General features: G+C 39.5%; 2 protein-coding genes across 5 annotated transcripts in view; one reads left to right on the top strand and one right to left on the bottom strand.

Moving 5' to 3' along the window:
• The window catches only part of tmem121ab (transmembrane protein 121Ab), a 56602-nt gene extending 47696 nt beyond the window's left edge, over nt 1-8906 (top strand). The window contains exon 2 of the mRNA XM_028039497.1: nt 6540-8906. Within this exon, the coding sequence (XP_027895298.1) occupies nt 7381-8325 (945 nt within the window). The 5' untranslated portion in view covers nt 6540-7380 and the 3' untranslated portion in view covers nt 8326-8906. The remainder of the gene's footprint in view (nt 1-6539) is intronic.
• Nucleotides 8907-19632: 10726 nt separating this feature from the next.
• slc24a4b (solute carrier family 24 member 4b) overlaps nt 19633-22719 on the bottom strand; it is a 41075-nt gene continuing 37988 nt past the window's right edge. For all 4 annotated transcript variants that reach the window (XM_028040550.1, XM_028040548.1, XM_028040547.1 and 1 more), the window contains one exon: nt 19633-22583. In XM_028040550.1, the coding sequence (XP_027896351.1) occupies nt 22434-22583 (150 nt within the window). In that variant the 3' untranslated portion in view covers nt 19633-22433. The remainder of the gene's footprint in view (nt 22584-22719) is intronic.

Raw genomic sequence — 22719 nt, 5'->3', positions numbered from 1 at the left:
GATGTTTAGGAAATTTACTCAGCACTTAGGGGATGTTGTATGAGCAGCTAACATTTATATATGGGAAATTAAGCACTTTCATTGCAACCAGGTGGTTTATTAGTCCCAGCAAATTTTATAATCTGTCAAGGGATTTTATAATGTTATACTCTGTGATTAGTTTGTCAGTGCTTTGTATATCAACATGGTGGCAGAACATTATCAGTTTGTGAAAAATCGAAAGAGAGCATTTCTTGCAAATTGCATTCCTCTCTAAACGTTCCAGGATCTTTGCACACACACTCACAAAATCAAGTGCACATGGGTTAAGTTTCTATGTTCAGAGCATTTGCTTAGCTGAGCTGTAGTCTGTGTACTGGGGAAGCTTAAAGCAATCTGCAGCCTCTGCCAAAATCAGCCAAGCACTGACTGTACAGTAACACAAAGGACGGTGAAGAACACCTGCCGGGATGACGAAGATGGCCGGCGGCCAAGACAACATATGGTCTCCATTCTGGGCCTAATGAAGACAACCTGACATAAATATTGTACAAAACGGCCCACTATAGGGACCTGCACCATCCCGTTGCCGTGTTGCTGCCATTGAAATAAACATTAAATTATCCTTTCGATTTTGAAAGAATGTGGTACAAAAAAAAATAAGCAGAATTGTTTCTATAATGCTACTCATTTATTGTATAACAATACAGCAACTCAAAAGCGTAAACATCTCCTTCTCCTTTGAAGACTACAGGTAAAAAAAAAAAGCACATAGTCCACAGCTGCAGAATAAAATGATTTTTTTCTGCTGTAAACAAGCACAAGCCTCACAAGGTGTACAAAGTGTCAGAACATATTCACATTAAAGCAAAGCCTCAGTGGGATGAAAGACTTACCGATCTGCTGACTGTTTGTCTCACAAAACACACACATCAATCTAGCAGGACACAGTTAATTAAGTAAACAAGATGAATAAAGGAAACATTTTTATTCATGATCTTCAAAAGAACAACCTGGAAAAAGCACAATTCAGATAACATTTTAGGCCTTAATTCGATGTGCAGTCTACAAATCCTCCAAGCTGCTACACTTCCAGATGTTGTGAATCTCTTCTGTGACAACAAATCTAACAACTTTGTTAGATTTGTTGGATAACATGAGTGAATAACTAGAATGAAGACCAAAAAACCCACCAGACAGGACCAAAATAACATTCGTTGTAATGGTGTTTGCTGCTAAACGTCTGTTCTTGCTGTGATCCATGTGGAGCCTTGTGGACATTTACAGACACAGATTGCTAGATAACCCTCTGACAAAGAAACTCTGGCCAGAGAGATAATAACCTGGACCACAGACAGTATAATAGCTTCCCCCTGTGAGGGAATGTTGTCCTACCAGTTCACAGTCCTCCATCCTCACTATTTATAGTTCACCATAATTAATACGCTGTAATTGAAGTCTGTGATAAGTGCTTTACACAGAGTGCTACCCTCAAAGGCCCTTTGCTCCTACAAGGAAAAGAAATTCAAGCAAAGATATGAAATGAGGGTTGTCACATCTGTCCAATCTCATATCTGTGGACATTTCTTCCTAAATTTTCTTCTAATTCTGTTAACATCCATGACTGATCTTCTGCCTTGAGCTATGCATTACACATGCAGCACAGAGAGCACTAAATGATGCTGTTAATGCCTGCTGTCATTTCATAAAGACAAAGACTGAAAATATTAATAATCATCTAATCTCTGATCTAATCTCTTGCTTCCAGTTTCATCGCTCAAACTGAATTACGCCATTGGCACACTGGGATCCATGTTTTGCATGCTCCAGTCATAATTCCCCAGACTTTTCGAGCCACTCAATTTACCACTTTCGTATTAGAGCTCGGGCTCTAATCTGTTCATTTGGGAAAGAATCCCAAAGTCTTTTCTGATTATGAATGGCATTTTGGTGCAGATATGATGTTTCTCATAAGTGGGTGTTGTCCTCTTTATTGCCCGTTAATGATCCACAGCATTCTGCTAATCAGTCAATTAATCACCATCTTGTGATTTTAATCTCATACTTAAGCGCTGCTCCACATAATGGGTTTTAAACAATCAAATCCGCACTTGGATTACAATTTAGGCTAATTCTGGTGCTGTACTCATATGCTGGGCCTGCTCTGCCTGACCATAAATAAAGATGCTTTTCAGATACCCAGTTATTTTCCTGCTCTGCACTCAAGGGCACCAATCAAAATTGTCACAAGGCACTACAAAAGATGCATTTTCTCTGGATCTATTAGTGTACACAGTGGGCTTTTTAAATGATGGGGTTGCCTGATGAAAGATAACCTCTCAAAAATCACATTCAAAGAGGCCAATTTTCCTTCAGTGATTTCACGCTGCAGGTCTGAAAACAAACTCATGTTTATTCATCGCATACTTAAAACACTCACACGGTGAGCTCGGTTCGCCGTGATGGGAAAGAAGTAGAAGTCTCCAAATACCAGACATAGACATAGCGGCGGAGCAATTTACAACACACACTTGCAGTTATTGCATTTGACCTAAACTAAAGCCACAATGAAGTTCATCAATGTTGCTAAAAGTTTAGCAGTTGTTCTAAAATGTTCAAAAACTCATGAGGGCTTTGTACCTGAGGGGCTAACGATTCAGGCTTGTGTTTTTCTTTTCTTTTTTTTTACTTCATTGTAAAAAATGAAGGACCTTTTCAGGTGGAAAAAAAACTTTCTAATGTAGTGTTCTTTATGAATAAGCTGGGTAACATCTTGTAGGATGATGTTACACAGGAAATTAAGTGCAAATTACAGAGATCTAAATGTAAGACTTAAAAAACAATTTCAAGGGTAAAAGAAGACAAAGGTATGTATGTGTGTGGGAGGGTAGTGCATCCAAATAAGAGTATGAAGCAGAAAAAGTAAACCAGGGAGCATATATACTAGCCAGAGTGATTAATGGATAGAAAATAGGTGTGTGATTACTGATATGGTGCAGCTGTGAAGCATAAGGATGCAGCAGAAACTAATAAGGCGGAGATAATTATAATATTCAGCAAATTTGTTCAAAGACAACATGTTTTTCTGGCATATAGAAAATCTGCTATGCTTATCTGTCTGAACATATATATATATACAGTATATATACGTGATGTGGGGGTGTGCGTGGGGGTGGGGGTGTGTGTGTGGTGTGTGTATAAAATGCATCACTTGTTCTTGTGTCTTGTAGGATGGGGTTTCATTTTCAGAGCTGGCCAATAGAAGAAAAGTTGTATTTGTTTACATGTTATTGGCTATGTGCTAATGTAGTCAACTGAACCCTTGGTGCATGTTATCTTTGTTTTTCTATTCCTATGTAACATTCTCAGCGGATGCCTCACTGTGCTGCCATGACCTGTTTTTTTATGGGTTTGTCAGCAAGCTGCAGAGGGGAGGCAAAGGACTCATTTCCATATTCACAGATGCCATAACAATAAACATGCAGAGATGTTGAGTTATCTTTATTCTGATGAAAAAGGCAATTAATCACAATAAAAAAAAACTCATATATATCCATTGGTGACTAAAGCGTTTATAGAATTTTAATTGCAGCCTGGAGGAAGACCATCAGTGCAGTCAGATGGTGATACTACAACATGAGCTGATGTTATACTGACAGTTTTAGCTACTGATTTAGGCTGAAAGTGTCAGATGGTGTGCTGGGATTGTCTGCTGTCAGTAGGTTTTATTTAAGCAGTTGTGGCTGAAGCAGAGAGGTGGGGGTCGGTAAACTTCTCAACTGCAGCCGCAGCATTTTTGCAGACTTAGTTCCACATAATATTCTGCATGAGGACATGTTTAAAACAACACTGTTCATTCAGTACACATGTACCAAATTGAGAGGGCTTTACTGAAAAAGTCATATATATATATATATATATATATATATATATATAGTATATATCCTCACTATTGAGTGCACCTGAGTTTAAGCCACACCCGCTGTAGATCTATAGGCCACATTTGTCTATAAGCCACAGGTGTCTACGTTGTAACATGAGATATTTACACAAAAAAGGTTTTTTTTAACTTTTAGTTATGAGTTATGTATTGGTAACATAAAAAAAATACTGTATATGTTTTCTTGGTTTTTTTTTTACTGCCACTGAAACATAACAAATAAAAAATTTGATAGCCTACCAATGGGCTTAGAGTGAAGTGAAGAGTCATAGTACCGATGTAAAATAAAATTTCCCAACTTAAAAGACAGTGAGTACTCTGAAATGGGTTTAATTATCATGGACGTGTGTTCCTCTTTAATGTTTAAATAATGTTTAATGCATAATGAGTTGTAGTGTGTTGCTACTCAGATACTTGTAATTCCATCGTCTCGGTGTGGGATGGTTATCATCACATTCTGAATTTTTGTCATGTTTGCATTCCAGGAGCCATCTTTGACAATAGACGTGCTATAGTGAACATTTGTGTTTATTTCAGGTTTTGCTATAATCAAAATGAGGTCACTATTACTGCAGCGATTAGCTGCTGAAACTTAAGCATCACAATGTTCTTGGCTCTGGTGCAGACTTATTAAGTTTTTAGAGCTTCATTATTCTTACAGTACAATGAGAAACACTAGAATAGGCTGAAGGAAACCAATTGGATTGCCAAGCACTAAGTTAAAGAGAATATTGCATATTAAATTATGATTCTATCTGGGTCACTACATTAACTAAATTACCCTAATTGCTCTTTTTCTGGATTGGAAGAATACTTTTGGATGTCTACATTACAGAAGTTTTCAAAGTGACTTTATTTAACCAGAGTTTGTCGGATTACTGCCAGGGCTTTTCAGAGTGTTACATTTATATCTTGATTTAAATGGTATCTAGGCTGACATAAACGTTAATGTGATTCATAAGTGTTTAGCCGGAGGGATCCAGTGACAGCAGGAGCCGACAGAACAGAGCAGAACGACAAGTTCTGGTTTCTGCTAAGGTAAAGCACATTTGAACAGAAGGAGATGTTTCTGCTCTTTTAATACAGTTAACATTCTTGTTACCCAGCCCCATTCTGTGTTCATGCTAATGTTTACACATGCCGTTTTATTTATGGATGAGGCCAATGCCCAAGGTGGGTTCCTGCTGGGCATTCAGCACCTGGCATGTGTTGGTTTTTTTGGGGTTTTTTTTTTTAAGAGACAGATGCCCTTTGAGTCATCTCAAATCCATTCTGTCACACGCTCCAACAAACATAGCAGCTAAAATATTTAACAGGACAAAAATATATATATATATATATATATATAGTAAATATAGAATATCGTTTTTTGTACAATGAACAGTTCCAGCCCTATTTACTGACACACCTGGTAAAGAAGTTTTTCATATAAATTCATTGCTGATTGGAGCAGCATAATCTTGCACTGAAATAATTTTAAAAAATCAAAGCTTTAGATGGAATGAATTTATTCAGTGTGCAAAGCCTCCCATGTATGAAAGTAATGTATTTTTTTCAATCTGAGAATGAGTAGGAAAAAAATAAAGTGGAGAAGGGAAAAATGTTTAGGTTTCAAAACATTATTACTTTTTAAATTATTTAGAAAAAAAAATTCTTCAAAGTAGCATGATTTCTACATGGATTTAAATGTACATGACATTCTTTATGTTTATGATTAACAATGCAACTTTATATCTTGTATTAAAACTCATCTTTTATTGTAAGACGGAAAGCCCACATTTGATTTAATGCTCATTCAATAACAGTTTTTCATAGTTTTAAACCCATATTTTTGTTACTTAGCATTGAATGTCTTTTTTTACCAACAGAATGAAGGCATCAAAGTTCACAAATCTCTATGTACTACAGGATAATACTTTCTAGATTTAAGAAGTCTGAGTTTAGATTTAGTTAAAAACAATTACTCATTAGCATGAGACATTAATAGCCATGAAGTTTTATTTTTCACCCATTTTTAGTGTGAGAACATGGTACTGCAATAAAACATAAATTTATTTTGCCATGAGTACCTACAAATGGCAGTCACTGAACATACTGCAATTATGGTCTCCTATATTCAGATTGGAAGCTGCCCAAGACTAACTAAAAATATTATCAGGAAATGAACACATGGCCGACATTTAAACCCATTTTTCTGCCAAGTAATATGGAAAAAGGGAAATACGTGTTCTGAGTAGTTAGCTGCTGTATGAGACTTGAAAATTGGGTTCCTGTAAGTTCTTCTAATAAGTCCTCTATTAATTTAAGAGCCGGAATTAAACGGCAACGCATTAGAGTGAATATATTGCCATTGCCATGGGAGCCTATTAAGCCATGCATCCAGATGTCACATGACACATCACAGACAATAGAGTGGTAATGACATCCTGAAGCAGTGTTACGTGAGCAATATGTTCTGTCCCATCAATAGTGAAACAGGCCACGTTTGAGCCAAGCTGACACATTACTTTGCTTCTCATATATGGGCCGTTGGCAATGAAACTGTGTTATATGGCCCAGTAGTGCTGACAGGTTTCTTTCTCCCTCCCCCCTCTCCCTTCCTCATTTCTCCCTCCTGTAGGCTGTGGAGAGGCAGGCACGTGGCACGAGGAAGGAGGCAGGATGGATCTTCAGCTCAGAGCAAGAGCCTCCCCCCGGGGAAGCCAGCATCAGACGCAAGGCCTCACGGGCCGTTGACCTGCTGTCTCCTTGATTTATGGCGGCTGGGGGCTTCTGGCCACTGCAGCCTCCTCTCCCTTCTCTCCTCCATTTCCCTCCTTACACACTGCAGAACCACGAGGAGATACACACACTGCACCGCCGTCTGCAGGGTTATCCGAAGAGGGATTTCTCATACATGCAGAGCTGCCGTGCCCACATATCCACCTTTTCCTACACAGTTTCATCCAAAAATAAACACCTCCATAAACGTTCCAGCACTGCAGCACCGTGTCCCAACATCCCATCACAAGTCAATTAGAGCGAGACAGCTCTGAGAGCATCCCTCATTTGACTGTGTGCGGATTACAATCAGTCATGGTGAGTTGGGTGTGGAGCCCCTCGGTGTAGCTGCTGCTGGGAGGCCGGGCTGGATCAATGGAAGTGCGCTGACTGACAAGAGGAGGCTCCTGTTTTCACTTGGCCTGAGAGGACTCAGCAGCCCGCATATCTCCACAGAAAGCTCCACTTCCAAACTGCAAAAACCATCTTGTATGGTCTACCGTGGCACTCACTTAAAGTGGTATTTTATCCTCAGCCCTGCTTTATTTTGACATTTGCTTCAGTGTAAGCACCTTAAATACCTTTTATCCTCTAGCCTTTAAGGCTTGGAGTCTCCACAGTGCACATCAACTTCTACTTAAATTTCCTTTTTATTTTTGAAAGCTGTAGCTTGAGAGGGAGAGCCAATTGGTGCCCTCACCATGGTTTTGCCGCCCCCAGATAAACGCCACGTGTGCCTGACCACCATTGTCATCATGACGAGCATGGCCTTCATGGATGCCTACCTGGTGGAGCAAAACCAGGGTCCCAGGAAGATCGGCGTGTGCATCATAGTGCTGGTCGGGGACGTTTGTTTCCTCATTGTGCTACGCTATGTGGCGGTGTGGGTCGGCGCCGAGGTGCGCACGGCCCGACGAGGATACGCCATGATCCTGTGGTTTCTCTACATCTTTGTCCTGGAGATTAAACTCTACTTTGTCTTCCAGAATTGCAAGGCTGACAGGAAGAGTCTGGAAACAGTGGCACGGAAAGCTTTGACGTTGCTATTATCTGTGTGTGTGCCAGGTTTGTATTTGGTTCTCGTCGCTCTGGATAGCATGGAATATGTGAGAACTTTCCGCAAGAAGGAGGACATGAGAAGCCGGTTGTTCTGGGTTGCTCTGGACCTGCTGGACCTGCTCGACATTCAAGCCAACCTGTGGGAGCCCCAGCGGACAGGTCTGCCCATCTGGGCGGAAGGCCTGATGTTCTTCTATTGCTACATCCTGCTGCTCATCCTGCCCTGTGTGTCCCTCAGCGAGATCAGCATGCAGGGCGAACACATGTCGCCTCAGAAGATGATGCTGTACCCGGTCCTCAGCCTGGTCACCATAAATGTCGTCACCATCCTCATACGTGGCGTCAACATGGTGCTGTTCCAGGACAGCCGAGTCTCCACCATCTTCGTCGGCAAGAACGTGGTGGCCATCGCCACCAAGGCCTCCACCTTCTTGGAGTACCGCAAACAGGTGAAGGAGTTTCCCCACCCGCAGAACGCCATGGCTCTGGAGCTGCAGCAGAACTCCGTCGCCCACACGCAAACGCTGCCTAACGCCACGAGTCTGCCGCACGAACCTTCACCGGCGCAGGATGTTATAGACACATGACCGCCAGCGCCAGATTTAGTCCCGTTAGAAACAGACTGAGAGCTTCAGCAGAGAAGGAGAGCAGGGGGATGGAGAAATCAGCTGCATGACAGGATGAAGTTCCGCTTCTTGTCAAGCTCTTCTCAACTGCATTGAATCAAGAAAAGAGATTTTTAGCAACACCTGCCTGTCAGAAAATTCTGTCAACCTACACTTGACTCTAAGTGAACTGTGCAGACTAAATCAGAACATTTTTAAATTGTGCTGTTGTGTTTTTATCTGTCTAACATATTTTAAAAGTTCTAACTTTACTAAGAAGACATCTCCAAACTGTGCAGCCCTGTGGCATTTTGTTCTGTAAAACGGACAGTGGGTTCCCTTTCAGTGAGTAGCTTGTATTTTTTTTTTTAATGTCACTTTTTTGACAGTGCATCTGTGGCATTTCCTTTATATTCCAGCAAAGGACAAAGCACTCAGTGTGAAGCAGAGATGGAGAGGAAGAGCAGAAAGTGACAAAAAAAAATCTGTCATGATGCGCTCTCTGTAGCGTGCACGAGCAAGGTCAGCAGCTTTCTGTGTTTTCTTCAGCAGGAAAAAAAAAACAGAGCCATGTAAAGGCTGCCATTTCGGTGCTTTACAATCACATGTCTGATGAAAACAGCAGCACTCAGCGACATAACACCAAACGTATTTAGCAGAGCGAGTGTTAAAAGTGCAGGTACATCTGACGGAAATGCGCTGGAACTTTAAGTGGAAAGCTGTAGCTGGGTGTCATTATCTGCAGACGAAATGAGATACGTTGATGTCAAAAAGAGAACAAAATGACAGCGGTAAAGATTACGCTCTCTTTTTGTTGCTTTCTGTACTGTACATTCCTCAAGAAAAAGTATTTCAAGTTTTGAAGGCTGACAGAGCAGAACTCAGAGAAAGAAGAGACAAAATAAAATGTAACAATGTAGAAAAAGAAACTGAAGAAGTTTTTCAGTTCATTATTATTATTATTATTATTATTATTATTATTATTATAGTATGTACATTCTTTACATGTTGGAGGCCAATAATGTTTTAATAAAAATATAAATAAAATAATATTAATAATAACAGAATTGTTTCTTCCTCTCTATCTGATTGTCTATTATAATGAATCTTTTTTTTTAAAGTAACAAACTTCTCCAACAGCAATACAACCTATAATCGATCGCTCATCTGCTTTGTACAAAAGCCTCCCTCCCGGTGCATAAATATTTAGACGTAGCAGCATTCTCCTGGTTTGTCCTACAGGGTTATTTCTCTCTGCCTAAGGCTTAATATTTTCAGAACGGAGGCAACAAATTCATGTTTAAAATTAGATAAAAATGCAGGAACCTTTCCTCGCTTTGTCCCCCTTTTTTGTCCCAGTTCTCATTATCACCTTCCCAGTTGCTTTGTTATTCTCTTAACAGTAATCTTCTCTGTTCTGTCTCCGTACCAAATCTGACTTTTTTTTTTTCTTTGTTCCCCAGGGAATGAGTTGCCTCCAGATTTTCACAGAGTTTTGTAATAACATCCTAGAAGGAGGCAGAGAGGTCAGTCGCACGAGGGAAACCACTTTACAGCCATCAGAAACAAGAGAAACAAAAGTTAATTGTTGATCTCAGCTCAAAGAGAAGCTGTCAGATGCTGAAGGAGCCGCCTCTATTAACAACACGGGTCAGAGGAAAAACATGCAATTGAGAAAAACTGGCAATCCCTTGCATAAAAATACTTTTGGATAACTTAAATTGTTCTAAATTCCAACTTTCTTCTAGTTTTGATTAGAGTGCTTTGAAAACTATTTCACATTTTGTCACAACACAAACATGTGCTACAATAGTCTTGATTGGGATGTTATATGATACACCAACACAAAATCAGTGTATATTTGTGAAAGGAAAAGGATGCAAAAAATGTTTTTCGTTCAAAAATATACAGTACAGACCAAAAGTTTGGACACACAGTTGTGTCCAAACTTTTGGTCTGTACTCAATACAGATGTTCCCCAGGGAATTCAATGAGAAGGTGTGTCCAAACGTTTGGTCTGTACTGAGTTCAGACCAAACGTTTGGACACACAGTTGTGTCCAAACTTTTGGTCTGTACTGTATATCTCAGCCACCTGAACTAATGTTTTTGTTGTTTTTTTTTTACAATTAAAGATGCAATTTTTAAGTATATCTGCTGGATATTTACACACCTAAAGACTGAAAGTTTGTGTATTAATTACTATTTATTGTCTGTAAAGACTTCAAGTCCACTCATAAAAGCTAATTTTGGTCCCATTTGACCAGAGGACATTTGTACACGTTTGCTTTGTCCCTGGGAAACAGGAACCTGAACTTTCCATGGATTTTTTTAAACAGCTTTTTCCTTGCCTCTCTTCCACAAAGGCTAGATTTGTGGAGTGCATGACTTGTATCTGTTCAGTCAGCTCTCCCAGAATCTGCTCTCCCTACATGATTCCATCACACTAATAATGATATTAAATTACACAAATGTCAACTCTGTTTAGTCATCACGAGACTTCAGTAGGCAGTTGGTTGCGCTGCACTGTTATGCATTACTTTGTATTGTAAAATGTGAAAACGTTAAGGAGTTATGAACACTTTTCCAAGTCGCAGTACATGCTCTTCTAGAGCAGTCAGGTGGGGCATTGCAGCTTTCTGTGATCAGATCTTGTGGATCCAAACTTAGAGAGTAATCCAAACATTCTGAGGTATACTGTGAGGGTGTGCATACATAATCATACTGATCCAAGCGCTATGAGCTTCTGCAGCCTGAAGTTAGTTTTTTATTTTTCATGAGTCTCACTGCAACTCTTCCCAAAACGCCATCCGCCTGTCAAGTTTCTTCCGACTCGGTGTGAAGTATACCTGGAAGCTGTCGTCGTGTAGCTGCAACTCCTGAGCGAACCTAAACTCTTCCTACCTCTGAGGATATTATAAACCCGCAGCCTTTTCAGCTGCTCCTTGTCTCATTTTTCTCATCATCATCGGGTAGAAGAAACCCGAATCCTTTCATCTGACAGCCTGACAGATGCATCCTGAATTCTACTCTGCAGATGGAAAACCTGGCCACTTCCTGAATGTTTTTTCTTTTTTATCTGGGTGTGTTGTGTGCCTGCATCTTTTCCGTGGGTCTGATACACTTAATCCAGCATAAAGGCATCATTAGTAGATCCTTCTGCTGCCGAATCAAGGCAATGAATAACAAGTCTCTGCATTTAAAATAGTGCTGATTTAAGTGCTTGACGGTATAAGGTAGCGGTAATTACAAAAGATCACAAGATAATCAATTTTGCAAAAAGAAAAAGCAAGCAATCAGAACCAGACCAGCGCAAAAAAATCAAAGATCATTCAGTTTCCTGGCAGCAACAAGTGGCACACAGGTGCATCCTCAGCCCTGATTTACTCAGCCAGTAGTTGGATAAAACATTTTCTACAATTCTTTAAAAGAAGAGCGATTTAATATCGAGCTGTAATTGTGCCAAAGGTTTGCTAATGGGAACAGAGTTACTTTTTTGCAACTTGCTAAGAGATATTAATCCAACCATTTCTCAGTGTGTGTAGATGGTGCCTATGAAACCCACTCACCCTCCTTGGACGCTTTACCTATTTTATTTATAAATTTACAGTAATTTACATTTGCGCATCCAGTTTTTTGTTTTTTTTATAGTTTTTAAATTTCAACATCTATGTGGAACAGTTCCAATGAAGACCTTTATGTGTGAATGCGTTTAAATGATCAGATATAAGGCGAGCCGATTAGCAAGACAAAACAAACTTGTTTCATCACATTCTGTAACTCTTGCTGTTCAAAACGCTACAGTCAGCTAACTATACTCTACGATGCGCTACAATACCTTTTTCTACCATCTCATGCCTCACTTTGGCCTCCTGTCAGCACTGAATTGCTCCAGAAGTGTGCTGTGGCTGTAAGCACAATCGAGATCAAAGTTCACCCGGTGCTGCGCTGTAAAATCCTGGCTGAATAACTGGGCTGCCTGTAGCCCAGGCTGTCTGGTGGAAATAATTGCACTTCTCTGTGCAAACAGCTTCTCCTGGCAAAAGAGCTGCTTCTTTTTTTCCCCAAATACCTCCAATGTCCTGGTGTTTCTTTACTACCTTGTTTATTGTGTGACCACATTTTCTTTTTTTTTTTCATTTAAGATTTTACTAATGTTTTCATGAGTTGCAAAAAGAATTTCGTCAAGGTTTGTAATTAGAAAAAAAAACAATAAACAATAATCCAAACTATAAAATATGACATTTCCAGTGATGTAGTGCAGCTTTATCATTACATATATCACAGTTTTAACGATGGAGAGCTGGACTGAAAACAGACAAACACAAAGAACTAGTCCATGTCTCCTAAGTATTTAATACTTCACCAGCCTGAAAAATCAATATGTTTCTATAGAGGAGATTCCAAGGGAAAGAGACTGTCAGATTGCACAGATACCAGAGGTAGAAAACTGATCCTGCTCATTCTGTTATGATTGGCCGTTAGATGAAAATAAATCAATAAATAAAATGGACATGAGAAATAATGAATCTCATTTCGCATGTATTTTGTCCGCTTTGTCACAAATCATCTTGCAAATAGGCAATTCTAGGACTGCTTGGAGGAGTTTGCGAAGAGAATTAAAGTTAGCACAGCATACCCATTATTAGTGTCATTGACACTAATAATTTTAAAAAAAATGTTCATGACTGTTTTTAACCTTTTGTGACTCAGAGAAAATCTAATAAATTCAGTTATTTTAGAAAAAATATTCAGTTTGCTTGATGAATTATAATTCAACTCTGAAAATGAACAGTTAAACAAACCGTTACAAGCCCAAAGCTATAATGAAGTCGTGATAATAATTAGTGTTTGTAGACTTTTTTTTTTCTTTTTTTCTTTAACCAAAACTGTCTGAGGATGATAAGTAATACCTAACCGCTCTACGACAGTACAAAGCCCTAAATGACTACACCTGGACGGACTGTTCTTGACTCAGTCTATTTAATTAATTTTCCCTGTCCTACAATGGATCTTATCTCAGTTGTGTCAGTACATTATATGCTGTTGGAGATCCGAGAGCAATTAGATTCTGTTAGCTGGTCTCTGCGCCTCAATGCACACACTGCATTACATCGTTTACTGTCCATCATCTGTCACCTGCAAGAGGATATAACTCATCCTAAATAAACTACCTTTCAAAATCCTGTCACCTTGTGCATTCTGCTGTCACACCCAGGCCTCCCTATTAGCGGCATCCTTGTTAGCAAGGACAGCTGTTAATCTAAATTTGATGCTGTTCAAGATAAACAAGTAGATAAAAGAAGAAAAAAAAAATCTAATTACACACCTCATGCACCGCTAAATGATTTGGGGTTAGAGATGTGCTACAGCTCTGAAAATTGAAATGGAACCAGTGTTATTCTCTAATTCTAAGATGGATTATTGCGAGGGGATAAAATGTCTAAGAATTTGGTGCCTATTTCAGCAGATGATGATGATGGCCCAGCTGGCTCTCTGCTGCAGCTGAATTCACATTATTGAGCCTCTTTAATGCCGCCCGAGCAGACGTTTCAGCAAAATGCGTCCGTCGGAAGCAAGGAGCAGGTTCTGCGCTTAATTAAAGAAATCCTTTACGAAAATGAGCTTCACAACCATTCCAGGTACTGCTCAGTAACTTTATGTCCATGACCCCGGATCGAGTCTTCACTGCGGCCTGGATCACAACTCACGGTTAAGCACGCAGTGCCGTGCCACAAATGTTTGAATAAATCTCGTCAGCACAAGTGCTTGACGAAGAGGGGGGAAGTAAATGGCAAGCTTGGGAATAACAATAAATTACCTGTGGCTGCCTCTGCAGCAGATCACCTTTCCAAGACCCTTCGTGCGACGGACTCATCCATAAATCAACAGAGCTGCGCATCAGGAATGTAATTGTGTTCCCTCCATATGTAATAACTCAGTAAAAGGACTCTATCTGTCTGCACGTGATTTATTGTCTATCCATGACTTCCTGAAGCAATTAGTCTTTGCTAACGTCAATTGAGAGCCAATAAGAGGAAAGTGGCATTTCAAGTTATGACGGACTTTTGACATACATGTGCTGACTTGCAAAACTTGTCCACTCTTTGCTCACCATTTTCAGCCAATAGCTTTTTTTCCTATGTTTCGATGACTTTGGTCGCTACTCAACCCATCACCCCATATACCTCTATGCACAAAGTCATCTATATGGAAATCCTTCTCTAGAAAGATCATGCAAGAGCTGCACATTTAATCTTCACTGGACAACAAAGACTTTCCCTTAGTAATAATGCTAACGATCACAAAATACACTTTGCTGCATCATTCTCCTTTTTCCTTTCTTGACACCAAAAAAACTTAATTTACTGTTCTTTGCGATTTTCTTTGCACAAAAATGATCATTCTTAATGCCAGTTTGCTGACTCGGTGTTGCATGTTTTGTCATTTGTGTAAAATTTCTCATTGAAGAAATCCCAATACGTTTATTTTGGCTTCTTACATCTCAAAATGACTCTCTTTGAGATGTGCATGTAGCTTCGGGCATTAGTTTGTTGACCTATTAGCTTAAAATGGATGGACAAAAGCCACGGAATCAATGAATAAAATGTCTCCATAGAAACATTAAGCGTACATGATCTCCTGACCGACACAGTGTTCACACAGCAGTCAGCCGCAACTTGCCCTCAGGAAGAAAATTATTGGAGTATTCTAAAAGTTGTTTGTTCAGTATCACAAAGAATGTTGTTTAACGTGACCATGGCGAGCCAAAGTCAGTTCATATGCTGCCGGAGGGAAAAGTAGTTTCTACAATGTGGTTTTATCAGCTTTAAAACATCCTTTAGTTTATCTTTATAGGGCACGAAACAGTAAACCAAATCGATGAAAAAGTACCAGTTAAAAACACGACTGAAAACTTCGTCACCTGGAACCCTGGCTTTATGTAAATCAACATTTAATAGGTTTCTTTCTTTCTGTCTTTTCCTTCCCCACTATAGACCTATCAGAATGTGAGAAACTGATGAATAATTTACCTTCTTTGACTTTTACTTTATTGCAGACACTGTTACCACTGGGTATTTCATGTTGTGTCCCATGATCATTTTAATAATTCATTTTTGAATTTTAGGCTTGCAACACAGCTCAAAAGCGTTCCCGTTCAGTTGGTCAGCAAATGTGAGAAAATGACAGATTACTATTATTATTATTTCTTTTTAAAGTAACGTTCATTTTTATAAAAGCCTGGAAAAGATTTGCATATTTTTCCCTCAGTAGAAATCTATATGACATGACAGGTAATGGAATTTTAATGTGCATTGGGAAAATGCACATTTTCTTGTTGATGAATAAACAAGAGTAGGGGACTATGTTGGTTTTGTGAACCATAAGAACAGTAAAATACAAATGTTGATCAAAGTTTCGCAAAGATTTAAAATTCAAAAAACTGTTTGGTTACTGAATGCAATGCTGATTTTTGAAAGTTAAGAAGCAATTAATATCATTGTCAGACAAATAGCATTGCTGAAAAACAATAGAAAAAAAAATGAACATTTGACCAAAAGAACAGATGAGTTTGATGACAGCAGATTAGCGCAACATGCAGTTTTGTTCAAATCAATAGTGGGCCAACATCCGTGACAAGGTCAATGTTTTTGGTAACAATAATATTTCAATGAGGCAAACAATTTATTGGTAGGTATAGTAGAGTATAAGAATTGCTCTGACATATTTATTAAAACAGAAATGTCAGCAAAATCATTCTGATTTCATTCATGGTATAGCTCTGCTACTTTAAATAAACAGAAATTAGCATTTAAGCACTTGCCTTAAACTTGTTTACAATTTGTGTAACCAAACAGCACCTCAGTTCCTCTGTCAGATATCACCAGAAGAGAGCTTAAATTGTCTTTTTTTTTAGTGACAAAGTCTTAAGAGCACAGAAAGTGCTATCGAAATGCAAATAATCTTCATTAAAATGAATTGGTGCTTTAGGGCGGGTTTTTTGTACGTTTTTATCACAACCATCTGTTTTCATTGCACTCTCCTAAATTCACCATGGATCACTATTTAGTATTCAAAAACACATTGATAAGGTGTTGTGCTGCCTTCACGGACTGTCAGCGATGGATTAATCACTGATCTACAATCCACAGCTGTGGAAGCTTTCATAAAAAGATGAGCAGAATTCAAAGCTGAGAGAGCATTGTGACTGAAAGATGCTCGGTTCGGTGTGGAATACCTTTGGGTTAGCAGCTTTATGTTCATGCCATTTTAAAAGTGACTCCATTAAAAAGGGTATGCAAAAAAAGGAACTAGTGTTCACAGGTTGCAGCTCTGATAATGTAAATGTCACTGTGATTCAGATTAATTCCCTTTGGATTCATTTCTACTTATTTTACTGTTACTGTGCAAGTTGTTAAAATACCACAAAGGTTATGAGGGGATAATGGAAAACAGCAGAAATGGACCGCTTAGGGCTTTTTGTGAAAAGGTTTTCTGATAAATGGACCCAGTGCATTTCATGGTTGTAGGTGTGTTCACCGAAAGACGAGAAAATCAAGGATTTTGATGAATAACCTGATGATAATCTTAAGAAAACCCAGAAAAGCATAAGAAGGCATTGAGAGTGAATAACATCGCCATCTTTGGAGTCCTGAGATTCTTCAACTAATTCAGATTTAAGGTTAGGTAAAAGAGAGCCAGAGATTTTTCATCAGAAACTATTCAATAAAACCTCCACCAAAAAGGAATGATTTTAAAGTCTACCATTTTGTTCTTATACTCATTTGACTCCATTAGAAATAGTCGTTTATGTCAAAGACATTAATAGAGCATGAGATATGAGCATAGCAAACTTAAATTCTTGTAACAAATACTGTTTCATGGGAATCATTTTTTTTGAAATATTCATAGTTTAGCAATTTATTGATACAACCACAAACATGAACATATTTTATTGAGATTCAAATGAATTTAAGTCTAGAACTTCTGATCTTTTCCAAGACCCTTTGATCTAAAAACATATTAACTCTGGCTGTAGTTAGAGTTGCTGTCTTTATGGATGGTGACTCTCTGACCCAGCCAAGTCTTTTTCAGGCTCTAACAACATATTTTTTCCAGGATTACTCCATATCTTTGCAGCCGTTTTTCCTTCTACTCCAGACATGGGGTGTTAAAGGTGGTGTGCAGCATTACTTTTCCCATCACACAGACTCCAAAAAATAGAAAATATATTCAAGCTCCACACGTCTGTGGCCTCTGGCTTGTGGCAAACAAGTTGCAATTATTGGCGATTTCTTTCAACAATGCCTTTCCTTGACTTTGTGTCAAGAAAAATATCTGCAGGTCAGTTTCTAGACTTGGGTGAACAACACTCCATACTTTATTTTTTAGTATGTGGTTTGCGTTACACAATGTTGCGTTACACAATGTTTTGTTCAAGACAAAACAGTGTCTTGAACAAAAATGTTATTTGGCATGCTGAGGCAGAAGAACTCTGCAACCTAAAACCATTTAATGGAGAAAATACAAACTTCATCCTATGGAGAGCTGAGGGCAATCCAAAACATTCCATGCACAAGGACTGCAGCAAGTCAGTTTCCCCATCATCCATCACTGAAGCACAGCAATTTACCCAAACAGCGAAGTAGTTGTCAAAAATACTGGCAACACACAAATAAGGAAAGAAAATATCCCCCAACTATATAACTGTGGAGGCGGTGGGTGAAAAGATAAACAACTTTTGAAAGTGGAATTCTGCAACTGGATACGTCAAGGCCAGGATGCGTGGGCCTCGTCTCTAAAAGTGGTACAACAAATGTGGGAGCAGGGCCAGCATTCACAGGAGATGAGCAGTTGCCGCCCAAACGGGCTTGTTAGGGGGCAGAAGTGGAACTCGTCAGTGCAAGAGATCACGGCTGACAGCGAGGCTTGTTAACTTCCACAAGCTAGCCAAGAGGGTGGCACCAGTAGCCAGCACAGAGCAGGCTGGTCTCACCAGATGGCTGCCTGTCTGGCTGATGAAGGACGTCAACATCCATTATTAACAAATCATGTTTGGCACACTTTGTGCAGATGAAATCATTTAAAAAAAAAAAAAGAAGAAGAAAAACGAAAAAAAAAGTGATCACTCCAGTTGTCTTTTTTCATTTTAGTTGCACTTTGTTAACTTTACATCAGAGTGGAGGATTCGCACTCTCTGGTACCTGAGCTCCATTTTCAACTCCAAAGTTTGTTGAAGACGACAAATGAAACGTGCTGCAACATTGCCCCCTGCTGGGTGAAAAAACAAAGTGTCCAGATTGCTTGATGGGGTGAAATAAAAGCCCCTAAATGTTACAACTGGACTTTAGCTTTGCAAATAAAAATCCCCCCCATTATTGAAGTCTACTGTAGCTGTTAAGCCAAATGTGTCTTTTTCCACATAGACCTCAAAAACTGATTTGTAAATATTACCATCTTGCAAACATCTTATTTTCTTACATAACTAAAGAAAAAAAAAAAGGGAGAAACTGAATTTCCAGTCAGTTGAAATAGAAATGTTCAAATTATGGATATTACATAAATGCAAGCATGATGAGTACATCCAACTCATTAACTTTACCTTGAGGCTTTCTCATCAAGATCCATTCTGCATTTCAAATTGCTTACATCAAGAACAATTCAAGAGTCAGCAAGTCTGAAGTTGTCCTCCAGTGGCGTTAGATGTAGCCAATTAAAATATACATTAAACTAAATCACAAGGGGAGAATTTGCATGCACACAGAGCAGTGCAGCATTTCAGGCAATCAGACGCTTATTTACATTTAAAGGTTTGCTAATGTTAAATGGTTGTACTTCGTTGAATAGTAGTTTAATTTGGAAACTTTGTACGGCATGGATTTGGATTAATCTTTACGTCCTTTATCAGAACTTAGAGAGGGGAAGGATTATGTAAAATTGTCTGAGCTTCAAATCATGCCATGTTATTCCCTCATCAAAAACATACCTGGAGTGTTGCTTTGATTCTTTCATGCATGTCTGAGGATTCAGGGGAACCTGAAGGCTTGTTCTCTCAATGCTCCTCCTCCGAGCTGCAGTCTCCAGCCGAGCTTCCACCCCACAAAGCACCCCATTATTCTAAAGTGGGACAAGCACTTCAAACTACTGTAAGTGTTAACTCTTAGAAAATAAAAGCCCAACTCAAATCTCAATTTGCCAATATAGTAAAAAAACAAAAGGAAAAGAAAAAAGACTTTAATAGTTACAACATTGACAATGCCAGAATGGAAGGCAAATCGTGAGAAATGTGTAGGAGTCATTTTGTCATTTTATTTTTTTCTTCACATTATTGCTTTACAGTAAAATGCATTGGTTGGATATGTCCAGTATAGCAAGACAATACATTCATATAAGTTATACAGATGTCCTCAGTAATATTTTAATAGTAACTAACTTTACATCAAATATATTTATCTTTTTTTTTTCTTGACAAACAACTCCCACATCACATTGAGCTCACAGTGCATTAGGTCGCATTCAATCAATAGATACCAGTCCTCTAGTGTCAAATTGCCTTCTCTAATGTGCTTCCTCAAGTGCGTGGGCGTATTTTGTACACAACATGTCCATACAATCTTGGTTTATGTAACGTTCCAAACATGACATCCAACTTTCTTTTGAGCTTCCCTCCCCAACACAAATGACTTTGGAGCAAAAATGCCAGCCATTTAAAACATTTTCAAGTTAGGACAAAAAATAAAACACACACACAAAAAAAGTTCTTAAACTATTATGCTCTGACCTGACAATCGGTACCTAACCAAATGGAGCAACACTATTCAGATGAGCACCGCCATGCAGTCTTCTGAGAAAGCATTTTTTTTAAAAAGTTACGCTCCGGAGGTCTTGTACAGAGGAGTAGGAGGGGTTTGTAGGCCCTGTGGGGTCACAAAGCCGTATGAACCCCAGCAGGTCGGCAGGCTAAGGAGGGGTCCAGTATTTTGTATTTTCCTTGCTCTGCCGTGTACAATAAAGAGTCCTGGGGGCAGACAAATGCGTTCTGCATCCTGCCCCGCTGCTCCTTCCGCTGGGGCCGGCGAGGAGTTAATGCCCTGGTACCAGAGTGGAAAGCCACAGGTAGAAAAAAAATATAAAAGCGGGAGAACATGAGCGTTTCCACAAAGCCACTGCTCCAGTCATGTCCATTTTCTGTGCACAGTTCTTCAGCATTCACACACCTGTGAGCTCACACATTAAGGAATACTAGACAAACTGACATCAAATCTCCACAGGATGCCCCGTCATTATATGGTAACCTTGCAGGGGCCTTTGTCACATAAATTCTTTACATTTAGATTGCATATACAAGTGTCCTCTGCCAACAATGTGGCCAAGGAGGATTACTCAACACAAAACATTTCATACACACAAACTTTAATAGTCTCTGCACCCCCACTCCTGGACTTTTTACAGGCATTTTTGCATCGTGTCAAAATGTCTGGATTGCAGTGCTCTTAGCTGCCATTTTTTTTTTTGTAAAGAGGGCCAGGCAGTAGCCATAGAAACTGCCCGGAAGCCCTCGACCTTTTGCTGTGCTGTGGAGGCGCTTTGTTTTCGTGTCCCAGCATGCACTGCAGACAGATACAGGTGTGCTCAAATTGTTAAAAAGGTTCCAGTCAGTTTGAGAAAGTTGACGCGAGCCCAGAATGAGCACGTACACACACACACACCGTTTCTCTTTCACACACACACACACGGTCACGCCGACATGTATACACTGAAAGTACAAACGCACAGAAGGAAGCACTAGTTGATTCAGAATGAGAGGACAGCTGTTAAAGTGCAATATCTACATACAACGCAAGAAAAAAAAAAAAAAGCAAGATCATCATCTCCATAAACTGTCAATCTTAGTTTCCCTGATAACTGGTGGAACTGATTGCCCGCTCTGGACTAAGAGGGGCTGCAGTGCCCCCTACAGGCCAGGGTGCATCACTGCAACGAGCACAACTACCATCCTTCTGCAGCCATCTTTGAATGAGTATCATTTGATAAAGACTAAAAAATGCATCTGACAGATTGAGATATTTTTTTTCCCCTCCCAATCTTGATTTGTGCAGAAGGATAAACAGAAAGGCTAAAGCTGGGCCGTCATTAGCCAGGTGCACCTCGCATCCGAGGTTTCAATCTCAACACAAAGAGCAAGAAAAGCATTTTCAATGTGCAATTAGCTTTCAGTGAAAGACGAACAATGTCTGATATTTGCAACAAGCTCGTTTCTACATTTCAAACTAGACAAAACCTTCTCTTCTTTTTTTTTTGAAAAAATAAATACAAAAAAAGTGTTTACAAATTTACATTGTGCACTGGTGCAGATGCATAACACCATCACAGTCACTAGATCTGGACTGCGATACATATTGAATTAAAGTGTCCTGACAAAAAGGTCTTTAGGAAAGCAGATTAGGAAAGCAGGCGAGGGTTGGGGTGGAGTAAAGCACTAACAGCATCAGCTCCCTGTTGCCTAAAGCCATCCTGGGGGGTGTGGTCCGAGCTAAAGGAGGGGAGATGCCAACGCAAGACCTTCTTCCCTCTTTTCTTGGTTTGAGAGGGGGGAAAATCCTGACCGTAATAATTTCACAAATCTTTTAACAATGGCTTAACATTTAATAAAGTTTGGGTTTAGTAAGTGCCTGATGTGGAACAGACTGTTCTGATCTGAAAACTCTAAAAGTGAGAACAGTGAAATCAAAAAGGGGCACTTCTGATTCTGGAGGTCCACGACATCTAAAGGCATGCTTGATGGGTGAAAAGTTAGCAGGCGTACAGAGAAACTAAGACGCTGACGACGATGCCTGAAAGAACGAGCAAAAAAGACCAGTGCTGTGTGATGACTGGGCAATTTGGAAACGTAAGAGTTCACAGCTACAAAGCACTGCCTTATAAGAAAATTAGATTTCTATTAAACATTTAAAAATAAAGACTGCAAGCAAAGGGGGAAAACAAAAAGTCGCCAGATAGGTCCAATTTATTGAGAAAAAAAAAAAAAAAAAACTCAGGTTGCCAAAGTGGGTTTTTGAGGTTTTGGTAATCGTTGCATGCTGCTGCGCTCTAATCCTCCATGCACATGGGCAAGTTGACAAAGGTGAAGACGTTGTACTCGATCATGATGGAGAAGCAGAGGAACACGGCATACAAGACCAGGACATAGATGCCCAGCTTTAAATCCAGCTGCCACTTGTTTATGTGGATGCCCGACACCTGCACATATAGAAAGGCAAACATAAAAATCTGCACAACTTCAAATGGGCAAAAAGTCAGGCTGAAGCTGTATACAAAAAAACATTCTGAAAAGCACGCACTCTTCCCTTCCAAGACACAAATCAGCAGTACGTTG

Source organism: Xiphophorus couchianus, chromosome 15 (genome assembly GCF_001444195.1).
Source record: "Xiphophorus couchianus chromosome 15, X_couchianus-1.0, whole genome shotgun sequence".
NCBI lineage: Eukaryota > Metazoa > Chordata > Actinopteri > Cyprinodontiformes > Poeciliidae > Xiphophorus > Xiphophorus couchianus.
Note: the sequence above shows the minus strand (reverse complement) of the source record. Positions and strands in the feature narration are given on the sequence as shown.